Source organism: Oncorhynchus masou, chromosome 29 (genome assembly GCF_036934945.1).
Source record: "Oncorhynchus masou masou isolate Uvic2021 chromosome 29, UVic_Omas_1.1, whole genome shotgun sequence".
Taxonomy (NCBI): Eukaryota; Metazoa; Chordata; class Actinopteri; order Salmoniformes; family Salmonidae; genus Oncorhynchus; species Oncorhynchus masou.
The window spans coordinates 37,858,341-37,882,196 of NC_088240.1; the positions used below are offsets into that span (position 1 = coordinate 37,858,341).

Genomic DNA, 23,856 nt, shown 5'->3' on the forward strand with positions numbered 1-23,856 from the left:
AACGCTCAAATGTTATTTGGAGAACAGCAAAAACAAAATGACCCCAGCAATTAATTATTATTCGCAATATTAGGTTAAAAGGTCTGTGGAACGGCGTTTACAATGTCAACCACTACTCAACTCCCACTCATCATTAATTGACACATTTACTTGTGGAACGGCGCATACAGTGCAACATGAAATAGATGCATAATTCACTCTATCAATTCACAAGCAGGCCGACTTCAAATGCAGACATCAATGTGAAAGTTAACTAGTGCATACAACAGCTGACCGCGGAAGCAAACTATGCAAGATAAATCCTACACACGCATTGAAATAAAAAAGGCATAGGTCTACATCAAATGACTTATTTACAATCGTCAAGGACACATGAAGACAAACAAACTCGTTCAAAGAATGTCAAAAATGACAAAAGCCCCTTTACATGTCAGTGTCAAACCTATGCGTTTCGTGTAGTCAAATTTTCTTCTGATTGCCCCGTAATGTGGGCGCCCAAGCTAGTTTTTTTTGCATTTCTCTGTCTGCATTATTCGCCAGGGAAGGGAAAGCATTGTATCAACAAGGCTGCTCAGAGAATATTGAAACGTTGTGTGTCAACAAGGCGGCTCCGAAATATTAATACAGCCAACGAGGGGGCGGTCCGCAAAAAAGTTTCCCCGGGCCATTTTCGTCTCCTTCTGAAATCATTGTGTTGCCTACAAAGCAGTTGCGATATCTGACTGCTCATTATGTCAACAACAAAAAACAGCCCTACAGCTACACTATAGCCAGTACTTGACGTGGACTGAAATAGGTGCCGGTACTGTTTAGGAGCTCCACAACATTTTTGAGTTAATATTCTATAAGACGTGCAGGACCTCTAGCAGTAGAAGCACAACTTAGCAATATTTAATGACGTTTTGCAAGCATGATTGAACTGTTAGAATATCTCATTTTAATTCAGGAAGGTGGACAAACTAGACAGAGGTGGGAATGCATTATATCAGAGACAGGTAGGGATTACGAATGAAGGCTGAAGATGATGATGTAGGCCTAAGTAGTCATTCATGATTTGCATTATCTGAATATTAGCATTCTGTCACTTCATGAAAATGCACATTTGGCATAAACAGGGCATGTATTTTGGGCAGATGCTCTAAATAGCAAGTTGTTCAATTGTGTCTATTTTCATACATGAAACCAAAATTGCACTAGCCTACTGGGCAAATGAATGAAAATATCAATTAGGCCTAGAGCTATCACAACCTATATTTTAATATCAATAATATACACTGAACAAAAATATAAAACGCAACAAGTGTTGGTCCCATGTTTCATGAGCTGAAATAAAGGATCCCAGAAATGTTGCATATGCACAAAAAGCTTATTTCTATAAACTTATATGCAGAACTTTGTTTACATCCATGCTATTATTATTTCTCCTTTGCCAAGACAATCCATCCACCCAACAGGTGTGGCTTTTCAAGAAGCTTATAAAACAGCATGATCATTACACAGGTGCATCTTGTGCTGGGGACAATAAAAGGCCACTCTAAAATGTGCAGTTTTGTCACACAACACAATGCCACAGATGTCTCCCCTAAACAGATGCATATCTGTACTTCCAGTCATGTAGAATCCATAGATTAGGGCCTAATGATTTTATTTAAATTGACTGATTTCCTTATATGAACTGTAACTCAGTAAAATCTTTGAAATTGTTGCATGTTGCATTTATATTTTTGTTCAGTATAGGTTTTGGTTGCGGATGATCACCAAAAAGGAGGGCTCCCTCAACTCCCAATTCCCAATTCAAATAATCCCTGTTTATCAGATTACAGCAAGGTTTAAAAGCACGAGTTCAATGCAAACTCACACTCTCTGCTTTCTAAAAGTGAGAGAAAAGCCTGCAGGCTGGCAGCTGCTCTCCGAGAGATGTTCAGCATGGTTCTAAAGCCATCCAGCCACCCAATACGCTAAACAGCCATTGGGATTTAAGTCTACTTTTTTGTTGTTGTTGCCTACTTTATATTTTTGGTCTTGAGCTAAGGTATGACACCCCTGATGTGTTTAGTAACCAACATCATCCACCTCAACACTTATAATACTGGTGTTAAACTGTTGATTTGAGGTACTTGTGCTTAACTCAGATTCCAACACATATCTCTCCCTGACATCCATGAAATATACACAAGAGTTCAAAGTTATGCATGTGTTTCTCAAGTTTGGATTCTGCCCTTTTAGTGACAGCTCTAAGGCCACAGACAGTGGAGGAACACTTACCTTCCAGTGTGTTTGCTAATGCGGTTCACACACTGAGTGGTCGGGTCTGCTTTGCCCAGCAGGTGGGGCTGTGTGGTGCACCATGGGTAGCCATGCTGAGTCAGAGGCCAAGACAATCGGCTCCCAAAGTAACTATTTATAAACAGGCACGTGACACAGACAGGAACTCCTGCCCTGTTCCTGCATCCTCCCACACTCCCTCCCATCCCCTCAAAGACTTTCCACTAATACTTGAAACTTCCCTCATAATTGATTCTCTTGCTTGTCGCTTTCCTGACAAACACACTCTGTATTTCTAGTCCTATCCTGCTCATTTACAGGTTTTCTAATACCTCTCACATTTCCTCCCCCAGCACTCTAACCCTTTCTTTTCCTCCCCAACTAACTTCCCCTCTCTGCTCCTCCTCCCTGATCTAGACAGGTGCCAGAGAAACAGCGAAAAGAGGAGTCCCTTCATGCTCTACCCATTTGCAAACTGCCTTAATATAGACTGCAACAAGAGCCCTCTGAGCCATTGTTACAGAGCAGTGAGCAGCTTCTAACTGACACTATTACACAAATGAGTGCATTGATAGCTAATGAGACAGACAGCCACTGTTCACTGGACTAACAGTCTGATAAAAGAGAAGAAACATAGCATGAGGCCAGATTTAATATAGCCAACACCAGGAGCCATTTGTCAGCGGAGGCTACCGAGGGGAGAACGGCTCATAATAATGGCCAGAACAGAGCAAATGGAATGGCATCAAACACCTGGAAACTATGTGTCTGATGTATTTGATACCATTCCACTGATTCCGCTCCAGTCATCACCACGAGCCCATTCTCCCCAATTAAGGTGCCACCAACCTCCTGAGATGCAAATACAGGACACCTACTCATAGTTTTACTTTTTTTCAAGTGCCAGAATTGACAATACCATTGAACCTTCATCAGTGGGACACTTACTTATTATAATAATTTGTTGGGTGCTTATATATGTACAAGTTTGTATTGTAGACATGTGAATTGGAAGAGTGGGGTTGCGGCTAGGGTCAGCCAATACCAATGGTGACACTGGAGAAATTAGGGTTAAGAGGCCTTGCTCAAGGGCACGTCAACAGATTTTTAAAATCTTCTCGGCTCTGGGATTCGAACAAGTGACCTTTCGGTTCTGGCCCAACGCTCTAACTGCCTGCTACCCTGAGAAACTATAACACATCGCTCCTGCAACCTGTTTGCCTCTGATGCAAGAGGAGCTCAGGCCGCACCACTCTACTCTTCTCCCGTTTCTTACTAGCTAGCGACTACGACTGTACTTGGTGTGCAACATTTCCCTCACTCTAACACACATGCTCTTGATCGACTCTCACTACTGAGCTGCTCACCTGCTTGGACACGTCTCTATGAAGAGTTGTGAGCGTAGAAAAGCCCAGAGAGAGAGAAATCAGTAGCAGCTGACACCCAGGCTGTGCTGAACATCACTAATCCTCCAGCTGCTCATGCAGGCCAATTAAACACTTGGACTTGAAAAAGATGTTGATTATTTTTTAGACCTTATGGGTATAGAGAGGAAGGAGATCCAGATGGGGGATTCTTTAGATATTTGATGCCTTTATGTTATCAGTGCAATTATAAAAGATCTGTATGCACACTCCCAAAAATCCCTTCAGACATTTAGTGGCCCACAAAAGCAGCACTTGCGCATAGATGGGCCTATTGATTTGAAACAGTTCTGGCGTATCCTTAGAATATAGCGGTGTTGGTCTAGAAGAGATGGAGAGGATTGCAGTCGTACAGTATGATCTCAGTACCTCCATTCTGCCTTGTTGTGTAGGAAGGAGTTGCACTGCTCTGGAAGCTTGCTGTCATTGGACATGGTCTCCAAGGTTGTAAGGATAAGTTTGAACATGGGTCTTTCCTGGGTGGAAATGAAACAAAACAGTTTGATATTCATAAGCAGACATGTAGTATATCTATCTACTCAAGACTATTGGACTGGCCTTGTAACTGTATGTAACATAACATTACTCTTTAGTATTATCCATTGTAGTACTGACTTGTGTGTACTGTGCACAGTGGCTATGTGTGAGTATGCACAGTTGAAGTCGGAAGTTGTACATACACTTAGGTTGGAGTCATTAAAACTAGTTTTTCAACCACTCCACAAATTTATTGTAAACAAACTATAGTTTTGGCAAGTCGGTTAGGACATCTACTTTGTTCATGACACAAGTCATTCTTCCAACAATTGTTTACAGACAGATTATTTGACTTATAATTCACTATATCACAATTTCAGTGGGTCAGAAGTTTACAAACACTAAGTTGACTGTGCCTTTAAACGGCTTGGAAAATTCCAGAAAATGATGTCATGGCTTTAGAAGCTTCTGATGGACTAATTGACATCATTTGAGTCAATTGGAGGTGTACCTGTGGATGTATTTCAAGGCCTACCTTCAAACTCAGTGCCTATTTGCTTGACATCATGGGAAAATCAAAATAAATCAGCCAAGACGTCAGAAAAAAATTGTAGACCTCCACAAGTCTGGTTCATCCTTGGGAGCAATTTCCAAACGCCTTTAGGTACCACGTTCCTCTGTACAAACAACAGCACGCAAGTATAAACACCATGGGACCACGCAGCCGTCATACCGTTCAGGAAGGAGACGCGTTCTGTCTCCTAGAGATGAACATACTTTGGTGCGAAAAGTGCAAATCAATCCCAGAACAACAGAACAAGGACCCTGTGAAAATGCTGGAGGAAACAGGTACAAAAGTATCTATATCCAATGTAAAACAGAGTCCCATATCGACATAACCTAAAAGGCAACTCAGCAAGAAAGAAGTCATTGCTCCAAAACCGCCATAAAAAAAATCCAGATTACGTTTTGCAACTGCACATATGGACAAAGATCATACTTTTTGGAGAAATGTCCTCTGGTCTGATGAAACAAAAATATAACTTTTTGGCCATAATGACCATCGCTATGTTTGGAGGAAAAAGGGGGAGGCTTGCAAGCCGAAGAACACCATCCCAATCGTGTAGCACGGACGTGGCAGCATCATGTTGTGGGGGTGCTTTGCTGCAGGAGGGACTGGTGCACTTCACAAAATAGATGGCATCATGAGAGAGGAAAATGATGTGGATATATTGAAGCAACATCTCAAGACATCAGTCAGGAAGTTGAAGCTTGGTCACAAATGGGTCTTGCAAATGGGTCTTCCAAATGGACAATGACCCCAAGCATACTTCCAAAGTTGTGGAAAAATGGCTTAAGGACAACAAAGTCCAAGGTATTGGAGTGGCCATCACAAAGCCCTGACCTCAATCCTACAGAAAATGTGTGGGCAGAACTGAAAAAGCGTGTGCGAGCAAGGATGCCTACAAACCTGACTCAGTTACATCAGCTATGTTGGGAGGAATGGGCCAAAATTCACCCAACTTATTGTGGGAAGCTTGTGGAAGGCTACCCAAAACGTTTGACCCAAGTTAAACAATTTAAAGGCAATGCTACCAAATACTAATTGAGTGTATTTAAACATCTGACCCACTGGGAATGTCATGAAAGAAATAAAAGCTAAAATAAATGATTCTCTCTACTATAATTCTGACTTTTCACATTCTTAAAATAAAGTGGTGATCCTAACTGACCTAAGACAAGGAATTCTTACTCGGCTTAAATGTCAGGAATTGTGGAACACTGAGTTGAAATGTATTTGGCTAAGGTGTATGTAAATTTCCAACTTCAACTGTATGTGTGCGATAGCATAGAATTACATATAATTCAATAGGATCTCTGTGTGCGTGACAATGTGGGTATGTGTGAGGACGTCGTACCTTGGGATCAGTCACCCAGCACTTCCTCATCAGCTCAGCGAAACTGTCTGGGCAGCTACTGGGAATGGTTAACCTCTGGAACAGACAGACACAGACACACACACAATCACTAAAAGGATTGCAGTCATCTCAGCTTTCAGTTCCGAGGTCAGAATATGAATTTAGAGCATGTCAGGAGGCAGGTCAAATATACGGATGACTTATGTGACTGGAGACCTGGTGAGTGAGACATGCAAGAGATGTCCATATAGTCAACAAGCTTATCACCTCCGTTCTGAGAATGCGGATATTGCATGAGTGGGATCAATTGGCTTTGGCCCATATGACGATCCCCCAACTTAGTTATACTAGTGTGTGATGACTGAAATGATTCCTGTATAGATACACTCGCTCATTAAGAAAAACTGTCAGGAATCTGTCTCTTCACAAAATCTATTAGCATAGATAGAGGAAGCTACAGTACATCTACAGTCAATCTGTTCCTATAAGACTGCATAATGAGGAAAAAGGAAGTGCAGCTGTACCTCACTCTTCTCCACCACCAGCCAGGCGACTTGTAAACCCTCCAAGCCTTTAAAGGGAATCTCCCGGGTTAGCATCTCCCACAGAACCTGACACAGGGAAACGAGAAGGGTCATGGTCAGTCAATGAGCAAATGCATCTAGGTCTTTCTATAAACTAGGGTACCAGAGGATTTCCTACACTGGATAACTTATTACAGCTGATGATAAGTCATTGATAATAATCTGCCAATTTTCTTCATGTCATTACATTAAGATCAGTGTCGGTCGGTGTCGTTTAAGATGAGGGAGGACGATTATTTTTTTTATGAGCATGGCCTTATTTCTATTACAGCATATTGGATGACAGTCATTCACATTCCATTCACCCAGCTCAATGTACTATCGATAGGTTCAGGCTACTTCATGATACTCAAATGTTCCCTATACCCATCATGAGGTTGCTACAACCTCGCTTATGAATTACATTTTTGTAGGTGCACAGTTCGAGATAAATTTGAGTAATCAAGGTCAGACAGTAACACATTCAATACCACCTTGCACACTCTTTCCTGCATGTAGATGATCTATAATTCCTTCTCGTATATACAGTATGCGCTCTCCTCTCAACTTTTCCCTTCGCTTGTGGACTTCAGTGCACAACACATCAGCTGTCTGTGACCAGGCAAAAAAAACTTGCCAAACCAAACCTTCATATCATAACCGCTAACCTCTACACACAGCCTACACCATTGTCACAATGTTAGCTAACGCTATAGTCAAAATAGCTAATAGAACTAACGCATTAGTAAACTTTCTACAATCATGCAGTATAGTGTACAGTCAGCAAGCAGTTTAGCTTACTTTGACTTGGAAGAATTCCAGTGTTGGATAGCCAAAGCCAGCTAGCTAACATAATGTAGCATCCCTCTCCGAGTGTTTGAGTAGGCTAAACTAGCTAGCTGCATTCACTAAGGGAAAGTTAAAAAGAAAAATACAAGGAAATCTCTCTCTCTTGCTTCTCTATCATTTTTGAAGAAGTTAATTTGTTAAAAAATGTTCAACTATTCTCTGTCTCTCTCGAGTAAACTACTCAGCGCATTTTATGCACTGAAGTGCTAGCTAGCTATAGTTTATGATCTCAGTACTAGATTCATTCTCTGATCCTTTGATTGGGTGGACAACATCTCAGTTCATGCTGCAAAAATTCTGATAGGTTGAAGACCGTCTTCTGGAATTTGACATAATTACTGTGTAAGTCTATGGAAGGGGGTGAGAACCATGAACCTCCTAGGTTTTTGTATTGAAGTCAATATACCCAGAGGAGGACGGAAACTATCTGTCTTCCGGCTACACCATGGTGCTACCCTACAGAGTGCTGTTAAGGCTATTGTAGATCTTTATTGCAAAACAGTGAGTTTTAATTAATTATTTGGTGACATGTAAACATATTTTGTATAGGTCTATCTAAAATGGATAACTTTATTAATGTTTCACCATTTTTATTTTTATGAAATTCACTGAGGAGGATGGTCCTCTGAGGGATAATAGCTATTTTCAATCAAATTCAAGAGTTCATTGAAATGTTTTATGCTTTATTATGGTTGGTGTCTTGACAAATGTGTTCAAAATCCTGCGACATAAAACATAACTTTTCTGTCCTTGCATTTATGGCAGTGTAAATTGTCGTTATATCATATATTAATCATTAATCAGTTAAAATAGACATTGAACTTGAACTCTGTAGAATCCTGGATCTAACTCTCAGGGTGTTGCACCACGCTGTTGCGGTAAAACCACGTGCGGTTATTATGAGGACGACATCTAATGTTGGCTTCACCTTGGCTTTCCATACAAATCCTTCCATTAAAAAAAGGAACCTGGTTTTTGGTCACTTTCTCATGATAAAAACAGCGATGGTGAGATTCAAATGGTGAGATTAATGCTACCGCTGTTCATGTGCGCCTGCATCGACCACATAGGATACAGAAAAATCCCCATGCATCCAATCCATTTAGTCAGGCAATGTCCACATTATTCTCACATACTGTATTTTAGAATGTAGTAATAATTGAAATACCAATGTATTGGCAAGGCCTAAAAAATACATTATTCTTAAAGTGGTAATGGCCTACTTTATTGACACTTTTTGGGGGGAGCGGGGTTCTACATCAGGCCCTGTATTATGTACAATTATTTAAATGTTACAATTGTATAAACAATTGTACAACTGTGGTCATTGAAAATTGCAATTAAGTGCTTGAAAAAGTCCCTGAAAGTCTTTGAATTTGACTTGTCAATGTCTGTATGAACCCTGCTGAAAGGATGTATAATCCTCGGCCTATTTTGTTGAATACTATAGGTGGAGATATGGGCCAATTTGCAAATATTCACTTGTATTCCTCCAAGTGCACATGTGGAATGCATGAAAGTCCTTTTTATTTTTGTTCAAACCATTCTGAAATGTTTATCCAATGTCACACACCGGCCCCATTATTTATAGAAAGACCCATCTATGTTAGACCTGCATGTTAGACCTCAGGCCCTGCTCTTTGTTCACTGACTATTTATGTCACTCAGGAGTCAGGCCCTTGACTGGCTGGGTGACTCAGAGCGTCCCCTATATGCTCTGTCACTCTACACTTCACACCTTCTCCATCGCCATGCAGGAATGTAGCGAGCAGTCGCACACGCAGACAGGCAGATACACAAACAGCCACGCACGGCCATGCAGACACACACACACACACACACACTGAAATATGCCCAGGCTTCAAACTCTCTACTCAGGGATGAAAGATGATAGAAATTAGGCAGAAAACGTATGGAACTGCTGCTAGCACTTCTACAAAAGGTCAATAATGCCGCTCCCGACTACTTTTCCAGTGGTAGTAATGAAGGCATGAAAATGTCATCTCTGAAAAGTCTGTTTTTTCAAGTGCTAGGTACTGGTTGATTGACAGTCTACTCTCAGCCATGCAGTTGCAACAGTGACATTAGAGCTTTTTCTTAACCATACTTGTTCTTTGGCTTCCTCTACAAACGAAGCAACTTCCTTACCAAGCTGATTCAGTCCCAAGTCAAACAAGTCTCTCTCTGATGGTTTCTGTACTAAATAAAAGTCTATGTATGAGCCAATACATATGAACATCACAAGCAGATTGTCTTGCAGAATCAGCTGGAGAAAAATAGCCCAGTCTCAGTAACTATTGGATTGAGTATGAACAGCTGATCTGTGGTCAGTGTGTGTCCTATGTGTTGGTCACTCACCACGCCGTAGGAATAGGTGTCACAGGTCTCAGACACGGGCAGGCTCTGGATGACCTCCGGGGCCATCCAGGGGAACGTGCCTACCAGGGACATGTGTGTGGTGTGGGAGTGGAACCGGGACGCCCCAAAATCACAGATCTACACAGGGAAACAGATACCGGTGAAGGTCCGGGTTTTAGCAAGAGTTGGGAGAAAAAGGTTTTGGGTAAAACCAGTATGCAAACGTATGATCCCATGTATTCAGCAATGTGCAAACAAATGTACCTTAAGAACTCTGTCTGCCGTCACAACCACTGCAATAGAAAACATGTCTGTCAAGTCAGGAAAAATATGTATATTCAGGTTTCTTCTAATTCAGTTTATGTAATATTTGCCTCTGGCTCTATCCGTTAGACCAGTGGTGTCTTTTGTATAGACTCAGACACATAACAGAAGGCTAGATGATGAAGATGAATCTGAAATCTTACCATTCCTGGACTTCAGGTCTCTGTGGATAACCTTGACTGGGGCCTCTGAGTGTAAATAGTGCATGCCTGATGGGGAAATAAAGCACATTTCCTCTGACCAATCAACGGGCAACCAGGCTGATATAAACAAGTCTGTGTTCATCTGTGCTCTCCTCAATGCCTCATCCATGCCTTCCTCACAATGTCCATTACTTATGTAAACTAAGGACACAGATTAATCACATGTAGGCCTTCGTGTTTTGACTTCACTTGTTCTCAATGAGACCGTATTGTTCTCAATGAGTTGGAATAGACCCCGAGCGTACATATCTGAAATATATTCTACTGCTGAGTTGCTAACGAGCCAAAACAAATGTGGAATCTCAGTCCGTGTTTAAGTTAAGTCAAATGGCTTTGCAAAAATTTGACAAGAACACGTACCCTTGCATGTTTTAAAGGATCTAAGACAATGAATCATGACTGTACCTTTGGCAATCTCCATGGCCCAAGTCATGACATGTTCCTGGTCCATCTTCTCACTCTCTGCACTGGACAGGTAGTCATACAGGGATCCTCCACTGGCATAATCTGTGGTGAAAACACATACCATTATAAGACTCCCAAAAAGCATTTACATTGCTCTGCACTATCAAATATGTCTTTATACTATAGTTAAAGGTCCAATGCAGCCGTTTTCATCTCAATATCAAATCATATCTGGGTAACAATTAAGTACCTTACTGTGATTGTTTTCAATTAAAATTGTCAAAAATAAACAAAAATAGCTTTTCAGCAAAGAGCAATTACTCAAGGAAGAATTCTGCTCGGACTGTATTGGAGTGGTCTGAGTGGGGAGGGGAAAACTGAAAACGAGCTGAAATTTCAGGCAGTCTTTTAGAACAGCTCTTAAATGCTGACCAAACCGGCGGCATTACGTCTGCATAACCAGGCGCTAAAATATAACTTGGTTCTAGTTTAGATGCTTGACGTGCTGCAAGTCCCGCCCCTGGGTGATTGAAAGAGGAACAAGGTCCACACTTCAGCCCAGTTTATGACGGTAATTCACCTTAAAGTTGGTTGCCAACCACCATATAAACTGAACAAAAATATAAACAGATATGCATCTGTTGGTCACAGATACCTTAAAAATAAGGTAGGGGCGTGGACCAGAAAACCATCTGGTGTGACCTGATTTGCCTCATGCAGCGTGACAAATTTCCTATGCATAGAGTTAATCAGGCTGTTGATTGTGACCTGTAGAATGTTATCCCACTCCTCTTCAAAGGCTGTGCGAAGTTGCTGGATATTGGCAGGAACTGGAACACGCTGCCGTACATGTCAATCTAGAGCATCCCTCCCATGTCTGGGAGTATGCAGGCCATGGAAGAACTGGGACATTTTCAGCATCCAGGAATTGTGTACAGATCTTTGCGACATAGGGCCGTGCATTATCATGCTGAAATATGAGGTGATGGCGGCGGATGAATGGCACGACAAAGGGCCTCAGAATTTTGTCACGGTATCTCTGTGCTTTCAAATTGCCATCAATAAAATGCAATTGTGTTCGTTGTGTGTATCTTATGCCTGCCCCCATAACATAACCCCACTGCCACCATGGGGCACTCTGTTCACAATGTTGACATCTGCAAACCACCATACACGCCGTCTGCCATCTGCCCGGTACAGTTGAAACCGGGATTCATCCGTGAATAGCACACTTCACCAGTGTACCAGTGGCCATCGAAGGTGAGCATTTGCCTTCTGAAATCTGTTACGACGACGAACTGCAGTCAGGTCAAGACCCTGGTGAGGATGATGAGCATGAAGATGAGCTTCTCTAAAACGGTTTCTGACAGTGTGCAGAAATCCTTCAGTTGTTCTATCCCACAGTTTCATCAGCTGTCTAGGTGGCTCATCTCAGATCATCCAGCAGGTGAAGAAACCGGACGTGGGGGCCGTGGGCTGGTGTGATTACACATGTTCTGCGGTTGTGAGGCCGATTGAATGTAGTGCCATATTCTCTAAAACAATGTTGGAGGCAGCTTATGGTAGAGAAATAAACAAATTCTCTAGCAACAGCTCTGGTGGATATTCCTGCAGTCAGCATGCCAATTGCACGCTCCCTCAAAACTTGAGGCATCTGTGGCATTGTGTTGTGTGACAAACCTGCACATTTTAGAGTGGCCTTTTATTGTCCCCGGCACAAGGTGCACCTGTGTAAGGATCATGCTGTTAAATCAGCTTCTTGATATGCCACACCTGCCAGGTAGATGGATTGTCTTGGCAAAGGAGAAATGCTTACTAACAGGGATGTAAACAAATTTGTGTACAGAATTTGAGCAATATAAGCTTTTTGTGCATATGGAACATTTCTGGGATCTTATTTCAGCTCATGAAACATGGTACCAACACTTTACATGTTGCATTTATATTTTTATTCAGTATACATTTCTTTGATTGTTTATACTGTACGTTATATACAGTGCCTTCAGAAAGTATTCACACCCATTTACTTTTTCCAAATGTTGCTGTGTTATAGCCTGAATTTAAAATGGATTAAATTGAGATGTATTGTTACTGGCCTACACACAATATCCCATAATGTCAAAGTGGAATTACATTTTTTGAAAATGTATAAAAAACTGTCTTGAGTTAATAAGTATTCAACCCCTTTGTTTTATGGCACGCCTAAATAAGTTCAGAAGTAAAAATGTGCTTAACAAGTCACATAATCTGTTGTATGGAGAGGAAGGAAACCACTCAAGAGATTTTAAGATTAGGCCAATGGTGACTTTTTAAAACAGTTTGAGTTTAATGGCTGTGACAGGAGAAAAGTGAGGATGGATCAACAACATCGTAGTTACACCACAAAACTAACCTAATTGACAGAGTGAAAAGAAGGAAGCCTGTACAGAATAAAAAGTAACAAGGCACTAAAGTAATACTGCAAAAAATGTGGCAAAGAAATTCACTTTTTGTTCTGAATACAAAGTTTTATGTTTGGGGCAAATCCAATACACACACATTACTGAGTACCATTCTCCATATTTTCAAGCATAGTGTTGGGTGCATCATGTTATGGGTATGCTTGTAAGGACTAGAGAGTTTTTCAGGTTAAAAAAATAAACGGAATGGCGCTAAGCACAGACAAAATCGCTCAGCACAGAGGAAAACCTGGTTCAGTCTGCTTTCTACCAGACACTGGTAGATGAATTCACCTTTCAGCAGGACAATAATCTAAAACACAAGTCCAAATCTACACGGGAGTTGCTTACCAAGAAGCCAGTGAATGTTCCTGAGTGGCTGAGTAAGGGTTCAACTTAAATCTACTTGAAAATCTATGGCAAGACCTGAAAATGGTTATCTACACTCTTAGAAAAAAGGGTTCTAAAAGGGTTCTTCAGCTGTCATCATAGGAGAACCCTTTTTAATATAAGGTAGAAACCTTTTTGGTTCCAGGCAGAACTTTTTGGGGTTCCATGTAGAACCCTCTGGGGCAAAGGTTCTGCATGGAACCCAATAGCCAAATAACCTTTTTAGGTTCTAGATAGCGCCTTTCTAAGTGTAGCAATGATCAACAACCAATTTGACAGAGCTTGAAGAATTTTGAAAAGATTAATGGGCAAGTGTTGCACAATCCAGGTGTGGAAAGCTCTTAGAGAAAGAGACTCACAGCTGTCATCGCTGCCAAATGTGCATCTACAAAGTACTGACTCAGGGGTGTGAATACTTATGTAAATGAGATATTTCTGTATTGCATTTTCAATATATTTCCTAAAAAAAAAATCAAAACATTTGTTATGGGGTATTGTGTAAAAATCACAAAATGTGGAATAAGTCAAGGGGTATGAATACTTTCCAAAGGCACTGTACATAGTCTTAGCAAGAGTTTTGGCAGCAAGTTGAACCTATTATAATATTTAGCTACCTACGTTAGTTTAGCTAGCTAGCTAGCGGTCTCAGCCTCCTAGTTTCCTAAATGACAGTTGCCAAAGAATCTAGTGTAGGCAATAAAAAATGTCAGTAAAACCAGCTCTAGCTTAGTTTACAAGAAAGACTGATGTTTATTTTCTACAGGAAAATGTATTTTATGCACACGTAGTGTACAGCAGCAGCGAAAAACGGAAACAGTCATTTCCAGAGAGTTCCCTGCAATTTCCCCCCCCTTGTGCGAGAGAAAGGCCTATACAGGGCAGACACTTGCTCGTTAGCTAATGATAGGATGTAGCCAGCTTGCTTTCAATAACGTTAAACTTGAACTGGCTAGGTAACGTTAGCTAGCCAACTCATTTAAACTCAGACAAAAATATAATAACTAACCGGGATTTGCAAGTTAGGTAGCCAGCTAGCATTCGGGGGCTTCGTTTGCTAACCCAAAAACAACATGCCTGTTCTTATAAAAGTGTGTGTATGTTCTAGGGCAAAAATAAATGAAGGATTGTGATTATCTACTAAATATATAGCTATGGCAGCATAGCAAAACGTATCAGCAAGCATTCAGCAACGTACACAGCTGGTTGCATAGTAACAGCATCCGCGTCACCAGCCTGAATCTATTCGGTAGTTGCAGTGCCTGTTTTAGCATAAAAAGTAATTTTTTAAAATATTTTTTTCTCGCTATATGTTTATAGTGTGATTATATTTGATTTCCTTCACAGGCTATGTACAAAACCTGATGGATTTGTTTTTTAGCAGCGTCATGGGAACCCCCCTACCATATCAGGAATTGTTACAGAAGGCCGGTGGCAGTGGCTGGATACCAGTCCCGCTTCAGAGTAATGGAGGACACTTGAATCGGGTTGGTCACATTTGATCTGGTCAATTGTCAAATTACTATGTCCTGGAATTCACCTAACCACCTGTGTCTTGTATGTTGTAAGGATGTGCCCCCTTCCACTGTGCCAATGGACTACTCCTGAGCCAGAGTGAGTAATGCCAACCAGTCAGTGCCATGCTGGCATGTGTCCCTTGTGAATTAGTAGAGAATCAGGAACTCTGACTGGCTATGTTCAACCGTATAGTTACTGTTGGCTTCCATGACTGTGAGCGACAGTCTTTCTCTATCTCTCTCCCTCTGTGAAACCGGAGCTGTGTCGGATATAGGAGCCGAAGCCAGGCTCCTTCATGACTAGTATCTGTGATGAGAGAGGTCTGGAGCAAACAGGTCAGAGAACACCATATACCCTACAGGAAGGTATAATATTTGCACATTGTTATTTTAGCAGAATACTCCTAATATACTTAAGGAACAATGGTTTCTTAAGTATTATGTTAAGTATGATTTTTTTCTCTACATGGAACTGTTACACTTGAAAGGTATAAAAAATACTTTTTTTCAAAATAGGGCTACTTAATGTTAGATCCCTCACTTCGAAGGCAGTTTGTCAATTAACTAATCACTGATCATAATCTTGATGTGATTGGCCTGACTGAAACATGGCTTAAGCCTGATGAATTTACTGTGTTAAATGAGACCTCTCCTCCTGGTTACACTAGTGACCATATCCGCATATCTGTGCATCCCGCAAAGGCAGAGTTATTGCTAACATTTACGATAGCAAATGTCAATTTACCACAACAAAAATGACTGCGTTTTTTTAGATATCACAACCTCTTTCAATAATGACAGGAATGGAAGTCTTTATTTCAGTGAGATTGCTAAAACGAACACGGCCATGTTTAGTTTTGCCCAACCTAGATTGAGGCACAGACATGGTCTCAATGGGGATAGCTGAGCTGACTACATTGACTATGCTAGTGAAGAAAGTCCACTAAGCTGTCTGAAAGCAGTTTGCAACCAGCGATTGAATTGTGAGTGCTGTAGAGCAGAGCTTCTCGTCAGGAAATCTATGCAGCGTACTCAATCACTTTTTATAGCTACTGTTTACAGGCCTCCTGGGCCGTATACAGAGTTCCTCACTGAGTGCCCTAAATTCCTATCGGACTTGTAGTCATGGCAGATAACAGGAAGGCCTGTACATTCACATTTTGGGTGACTTTAATATTTCATATGGAAAAGTCCACAGACCCTCTCCAAAAGGCTTTTGGAGCCATCAACGACTCAGTGGGTTTTGTCCAACATGTTTACGGACCTACTCATTGCCACAGTCATCCCCCTGGATCTATTTTCTACACAGTGGAATAATTATTTTGGATCTAAAAGGTTTTTCCTCATAATCCTGGACTCACAGACCACCATCTTATTACGTTTGCAATAGCAACAAATAATCTGCTCAGAGTACAAAAATCAGTTAACCACCTAATCTGAGGATCTAAATGTAACATTGTAATACCTTAGTGTAATACAATCCAAAAATGTATTTTTGATACTGTCGCAAAGCTAACAAAAAAGCAGCATTCTCCAAGAGAGGATGCCTTTCACTTCAGCTGTGATGAATTCATAAACTTCTTCGACAAAAAGATCATGATCATTAGAAAGCAAATTACGGACTCCTCGTTGAATCTGCATATTTCTCCAAAGCTCAGTTGTCCTGAGTCTGCACAAATCAGCCAGGACCTCGGATCAATGGAGATGCTCAAGTTTTTTTATCCTACATTTTATTTGTCACATCCGCTGAATACAACAGGTGTAGACTTTACAGTGAAATACTTACAAGACCTTAACACTTATTTTTTCTTAACTGCATTGTTGGTTAAGTCAAAAATAGATAAGTTTAAAAATTTTAAAATAACAGCAAAAAATAACTAAAGAGCTGCAGGAAAATAACAATAGCGAGGCTATATACACGGGGTACTGGTACAGAGTCAATGTGGGGGCACCGGTTAGTCGAGGTAATACGTACATGCAGGTAGAGTTAGTGACTATGCATAGATAATAAACAGAGAGTAGCAGCACCGTAAAAGAGGGGGTGGGGGGCAATGAAAATAGTCTGGGGAGCCATTTTATTAGCTGTTCAGAAGTCTTATGGCTTGCGGGTAGAAGCTGTTAAGATGTCTTTTGGACCTAGACTTGCCATGCGGTAGCGGAGAGGACAGTCTGACTAAGGTGGCTGGAGTCTGACAATTTTTAGGGCCTTCCTCTGACACCGCCTGGTATAGAGGTCCTGGATGGCACGAAGCTTGGCCCCAGTGACGTACTGGGCCGTACGCACTACCCTCTGTTCTGCCTTGCGGTCGAGCAAGGCATTGCCATACCAGACAGTGTTGTAACCTGCCAGGATGCTCTCGATGATGCAGCTGTAGAACCTTTTGAGGATCTGAGAACCCATGCCAAATCTTTTCAGTCTCCTGAGGTGGAATAGGTTGTCATGCCCTCTTCACGACTGTCTTGGTGTGTTTGGACCATGATATAGCTTGTTGGTGATGTGATCTTGACACATTCATGAAAATAGTCATGGCCTCTAAACCTTCAAGCTGCATACTGGACCATATTCAAACTAAACTACTGAAAGAGCTACTTCCTGTGCTTGGCCCTCCCATATTGAACATAATAAATGGCTCCCTATACACTGGATGTGTACCAAACTCACTAAAAGTGAGTAATAAAGCCTCTCTTGAAAAAGCCAAACCTTGACCCAGAACATGTTAAAACCTATCGGTCTATGGTGAATCTCCCATTCCTCTCAACATTTTTTGAAAAAGCTGTTGCGCAGTAACCCACTACCTTCCCGAAGACAAATAATGTATATGAAACGCTTTGGTCTGGTTTTAGACCCCATCATAGCACTGAGACTGCACTCGTGAAGGTGGTAAATTACCTTTTAAATGGCGTCAGACCAAGGCTCTGCATCTGTCCTCATACTCCTAGACCTTAGTGTTGCTTTTGACACCATTGATCACCACATTCTTTTGGAGAGATTGGAAACCTTAATTGGTCTACGGGGACAAGTTCTTGGCTGGTTTAGATCTGATCTGTCGGACAAATCAATTGTAAGTTTCGGTGTTCTTCAAGGTTCCATTTCAGGATCACTATTGTTTTCACTATATATTTTACCTCTTGGTGATGTCATCAGAAACGCAATGTTAACTTTCATTGCTATGCAGACACACAGCTGTGCATTTCGATGGAACATGGTGAAGCCCCAAAATTGCCTACCCTGGAAGTCTGTTTTTTAGACATAAGGAAGTGGATGGTGGCAAATGTTTACTTTTGCAAATCTGAACATTTGCAGAAAAACTGATCCATGCTTTTGTCACTTCTAGGTTAGACTACTGCAATGCTCTACTCTCCGGCTACCCGGACAAAGCACTAAATAAGCTTCAGTTTGTGCTAAACACGGCTGCTAGAATCTTGACTAGAACCAAAACATCTGATCATATTACACCAGTGCTAGCCTCTCTACACTGGCTTCCTGTTAAGGCTAAGGCTAAATTCAAGATTTCACTGCTAACCTACAAAGCATTACATGGGCTTGCTCCTACCTATTTCTCCAATTCTGTCCTGCTGTACATACAGTGCCTTGCGAAAGTATTCGGCCCCCTTGAACTTTGCGACCTTTTGCCACATTTCAGGCTTCAAATATAAAGATATAAAACTGTATTTTTTGTGAAGAATCAACAACAAGTGGGACACAATCATGAAGTGGAACGACATTTATTGGATATTTCAAACTTTTTTAACAAATCAAAAACTGAAAAATTGGGCGTGCAAAATTATTCAGCCCCCTTAAGTTAATACTTTGTAGCGCCACCTTTTGCTGCGATTACAGCTGTAAGTCGCTTGGGGTATGTCTATCAGTTTTGCACATCGAGAGACTGAAATTCTTTCCCATTCCTCCTTGCAAAACAGCTCGAGCTCAGTGAGGTTGGATGGAGAGCATTTGTGAACAGCAGTTTTCAGTTCTTTCCACAGATTCTCGATTGGATTCAGGTCTGGACTTCAACTTGGCCATTCTAACACCTGGATATGTTTATTTTTGAACCATTCCATTGTAGATTTTGCTTTATGTTTTGGATCATTGTCTTGTTGGAAGACAAATCTCCGTCCCAGTCTCAGGTCTTTTGCAGACTCCATCAGGTTTTCTTCCAGAATGGTCCTGTATTTGGCTCCATCCATCTTCCCATCAATTTTAACCATTTTCCCTGTCCCTGCTGAAGAAAAGCAGGCCCAAACCATGATGCTGCCACCACCATGTTTGACAGTGGGTATGGTGTGTTCAGGGTGATGGGCTGTGTTGCTTTTACGCCAAACATAATGTTTTTGCCAAAAAGTTCAATTTTGGTTTTATCTGACCAGAGCACCTTCTTCCACATGTTTGGTGTCTCCCCCAGGTGGCTTGTGGCAAACTTTAAACAACACTTTTTATGGATATCTTTAAGAAATGGCTTTCTTCTTGCCACTCTTCCATAAAGGCCAGATTTGTGCAATATACGACTGATTGTTGTCCTATGGACAGAGTCTCCCATCTCCCACTCCCATTTTCAAGTCTTGCCATAGATTTTCAAACCGATATAAGTCAAACTGTAACGAGGCAACTCTGGATCATTCAATGTTGTCTTGGTAAGCAACTACAGTGTATATTTGGCCTTCTGTTTTAGGTTATTGTCCTGCTCAAGGGTAAATTAGTCTCCCGGTGTCTGTTGGAAAGCAGACTGAACCAGGTTGTCCTATAGGATTTTGCCTGTGCTTAGCTCTAATCCGTTTCTTTTTATCAAAAAGAACTCCCTAGTCCTTGCTAAAGACAAGCATACACATAACATGAAGCCACCACCATGCTTGAAAATATGAAGAGTGGTGTGTTGTGTTGGATTTTCCCCAAACATAACACTGTCTTCAGGACATAAAAGTTCATTTCTTTGCCAAATCTGTTTTCAGTTTTACTTCAGGGCCTTATTGCAAACAGGATGCATGTTTTGGAAAAGTTTTATTCTGTACAAGTATAGAAGTTCCGGCACCTACAGAGATGGCCGCCTCGCTTCGCGTTCCTAGGAAACTATGCAGTATTTTTTTTTTTTACGTGTTACTTCTTAAGTTGGTACCCCAGGTAATCTTAGATTTTATTACATACAGTCGTGAGGAGCTATTGGATAAGAGCAACATCAACTCGCCAACATTACGACCAAGAATACATATTTTCCGATGCGGATCCTCTGTTTTGCCCACCACCCAGGACAATGGATCAGATCCCCGCCGGTGAACCAAAACATCGACGCCGTAAAAGGGGCAGACGATGCGGTCTTCTGGTCAGGCTCCAGAGACGGGCTCATCGCACACCGCTCCCGAGCATACTACTCGCCAATGTCCAGTCTCTTGACAACAAGGTAGTTGAAATCCGAGCAAGGGTAGCATTCCAGAGAGACATAAGCGACTGTAACGTTCTTTGCTTCATGGAAACATGGCTCACTCAAGACACACTATCGGAGTCGGTACAGATCAAATCAAATCAATTTATATAGCCCTTCATACATCAGATGATATCTCAAAGTGCTGTACAGAAACCCAGCCTAAAACCCCAAACAGCAAGCAATGCAGGTGTAGAAGCACTGTGGCTAGGAAAAACTCCCTAGAAAGGCCAAAATCTAGGAAGAAACCTAGAGGAACCAGGCTATGAGGGGTGGCCAGTCCTCTTCTGGCTGTGCCGAGTGGAGATTATAACAGAACATGGCCAAGATGTTCAAATGTTCATAAATGACCAGCATGGCTGGTTTCTTCTTCAGCCAGCTGGTTTCTTCACACATCGCGCCGACAGAAACAAGCATCTTTCTGGTAAGAAGAAGGGCGGGGGGGTATGCCTTATGATTAACGAGACGTGGTGTGATCATAACAACATACAGGAACTCAAGTCCTTCTGTTCACCTGACTTAGAATTCCTCACAATCAAATGTTGACCGCATTATATACAAAGAACATTCTCTACGATTATAATCACAGCCGCGTATATTCCCCCCCAAGCAGACACATCGACGGCCCTGAACGAACTTCATTTGACTCCATGTAAAATGGAAACCACATATCCCGAGGCTGCATTCATTGTAGCTGGGGATTTTAACAAGGCTAATCTGAAAACAGGACTCCCTAAATTCTATCAGCATATCGATTGTGCAACCAGGGCTGGTAAAACCCTGGATCATTGTTATTCTAACTTCCGCGACACATATAAGGCCCTCCCCCGCTCTCCTTTCGGAAAAGCTGACCACGACTACATTTGATTGCTTCCAGCTTATAGACAGAAACTAAAACAGGAAGCTGTGGATTGATGGCAGCATTCCACTGCGCGAACCACTTCTTTTAATCAGCACAAGGTGACCGGAAACATGACCGAATACAAACAGTGTAGCTATTCCCTCCGCAAGGCAATCATACAAGCTAAGCGTCAGTATAGAAACAACGTAGAGTCGCAATTCAACGGCTCAGACACGAGAGGTATGTGGCAGGGTCTACAGTCAATCACGGATTACAAAAAGAAAACCAGCCCCGTCGTGGACCAGGATGACTTGCTCCCAGACAGACTAAACATCTTCTTCGCTCGCTTTGAGGACAATACTGTGCCACTGACACAGCCGCTACCAAAACCTGCGGACTCTCCTTCACTGCAGCCGACGTGAGTAAAACATTTAAACGTGTTAACCCTCGCAAGGCTGCAGGCCCAGACGGCATCCCCAGCCGCGTCCTCAGAGCATGCGCAGACCAGCTGGCTGGTGTGTTTACGGACATATTCAATCAATCCTTATCCCAGTCTACTCTTCCCACATGCTTCACGAGGGCCAGCATTGTTCCTGTTCCCAAGAAAGCTAAGGCAACTGAGCTAAACGACTACCGCCCCGTAGCACTCACTTCCGTCATCATGAAGTGCTTTGAGAGACTAGTCAAGGACCATATCACCTCCACCCTACCTGACACCCTAGACCCACTCCAATTTGCTTACCACCCCAATAGGTCCACAGACGACGCAATCGCAACCACACTGCACACTGCCCTAACCCATCTGGACAAGAGGAATATCTATGTGAGAATGCTGTTCCTCGACTACAGCTCAGAATTTAACACCATCGTACCCGCCAAACTCGTCATCATGCTCAAGACCCTAGGTCTCGACCCCGCCCTGTGCAACTGGGTACTGGACTTCCTGACGGGCCGCCCCAGGTGGTGAGGGTAGGTAACAACATCTCCACCACGCTGATCCTCAACACTGGAGCCCTCTCCTGTACTCCCTGTTCACCCACGACTGCGTGGCCATGCACGCCTTCAACTCAATCATCAAGTTTGCAGACGACACTACAGTGGTAGGCTTGATTACCAACAACGACGAGACGGCCTACAGGGAGGAGGTGAGGGCCCTCGGAGTGTGGTGTCAGGAAAATAACCTCACACTCAACGTCAAAAAAACAAAGGAGATGATCGTGGACTTCAGGAGGGAGCACCCCCCTATCCACATCGATGGGACAGTAGTGGAGAGGGTATTAAGTTAAGCTCCTCGGCATACACATCACGGACAAACTGAATTGATCCACCCACACAGACAGTGTGGTCAAGAAGGCGCAGCAGCGCCTCTTCAACCTCAGGAGGCTGAAGAAATTTGGCTTGTCACCAAAAGCACTCACAAACTTTTACAGGTGCACAATCGAGAGCATCCCGGTGGGCCACCTGATACGGCAACTGCTCCATCCACAACCGTAAGGCTCTCCAGAGGGTAGTGAGGTCTGCACAACTCATCACTGGGGGCAAACTACCTGCCCTCCAGGACACCTATACCACCCGATGTCACAGGAAGGCCATAAAGATCATCAAGGACAACAACCACCCGAGCCACTGCCTGTTCACCCCGCTATCATCCAGAAGGCGAGGTCAGTACAGGTGCATCAAAGCAGGGACCGAGAGACTGAAAAACAGCTTCTATCTCAAGGCCATCAGACTGTTAAACAGCCACCACTAACATTGACTAGCTGCTGCCAACATACTGACTCAACTCCAGCTACTTTAATAATGTTAAGATGGATGTAAAAAATGTTTCACTCGCCACTTTTAAACAATGCCACTTCATATAATGTTTACATACCCTACATTACTCATCTCATATGTATATATTGTACTCTATACCATCTGCTGCATCTTGCCATCTTGATGTAATACATGTATCACTAGCCACTTTAAACAATGCCACTTTTATATGTGGACATAACCTACATTACTCATCTCATATGTATATACTGTACTCGATACCATCTACTGCATCTTGCCTATGCCATTCTGTACCATCACTCATTCATATATTATTATGTACATATTCTTCATTCCTTTACACGTGTGTATAAGGTAGTTGTTGTGGAATTGTTAGGTTAGATTACTCGTTGGTTATTACTGCATTGTCGGAACTAGAAGCACAAGCATTTCGCTACACTCGCATTAACATCTGCTAACCATGTGTATGTGACAAATAACATTTGATTTGATGTCATTTAGGTTAGTATTGTGGAGGAACTACAATGTTGTTGATCCATCCTCAGTTTTCTTCTATCACAGCCATTAAACTCTAACTGTTTTAAAGTCACCATTGGCCTCATTGTGAAATCCCTGAGTGGTTTCTTTCCTCTCTGGCAACTGAGTTAGGAAGGACAGCTGTATCTTTGTATTGACTAGGTGTATTGATATACTATC

General features: G+C 42.1%; 1 protein-coding gene across 4 annotated transcripts in view; it reads right to left on the reverse strand.

The window, feature by feature from the left end:
* Nucleotides 1–23,856, reverse strand: part of LOC135519523 (mitogen-activated protein kinase kinase kinase 20-like) — a 50,496-nt gene that overhangs the window by 11,519 nt on the left and 15,121 nt on the right. For all 4 annotated transcript variants that reach the window (XM_064944753.1, XM_064944751.1, XM_064944755.1 and 1 more), the window contains 7 exons: nt 10,788–10,889; nt 10,323–10,388; nt 10,120–10,148; nt 9,856–9,993; nt 6,610–6,696; nt 6,086–6,160; nt 4,059–4,165 (listed from right to left, as the gene is read on the reverse strand). In XM_064944753.1, the coding sequence (XP_064800825.1) occupies nt 4,059–4,165; nt 6,086–6,160; nt 6,610–6,696; nt 9,856–9,993; nt 10,120–10,148; nt 10,323–10,388; nt 10,788–10,889 (604 nt within the window). The remainder of the gene's footprint in view (nt 1–4,058; nt 4,166–6,085; nt 6,161–6,609; nt 6,697–9,855; nt 9,994–10,119; nt 10,149–10,322; nt 10,389–10,787; nt 10,890–23,856) is intronic.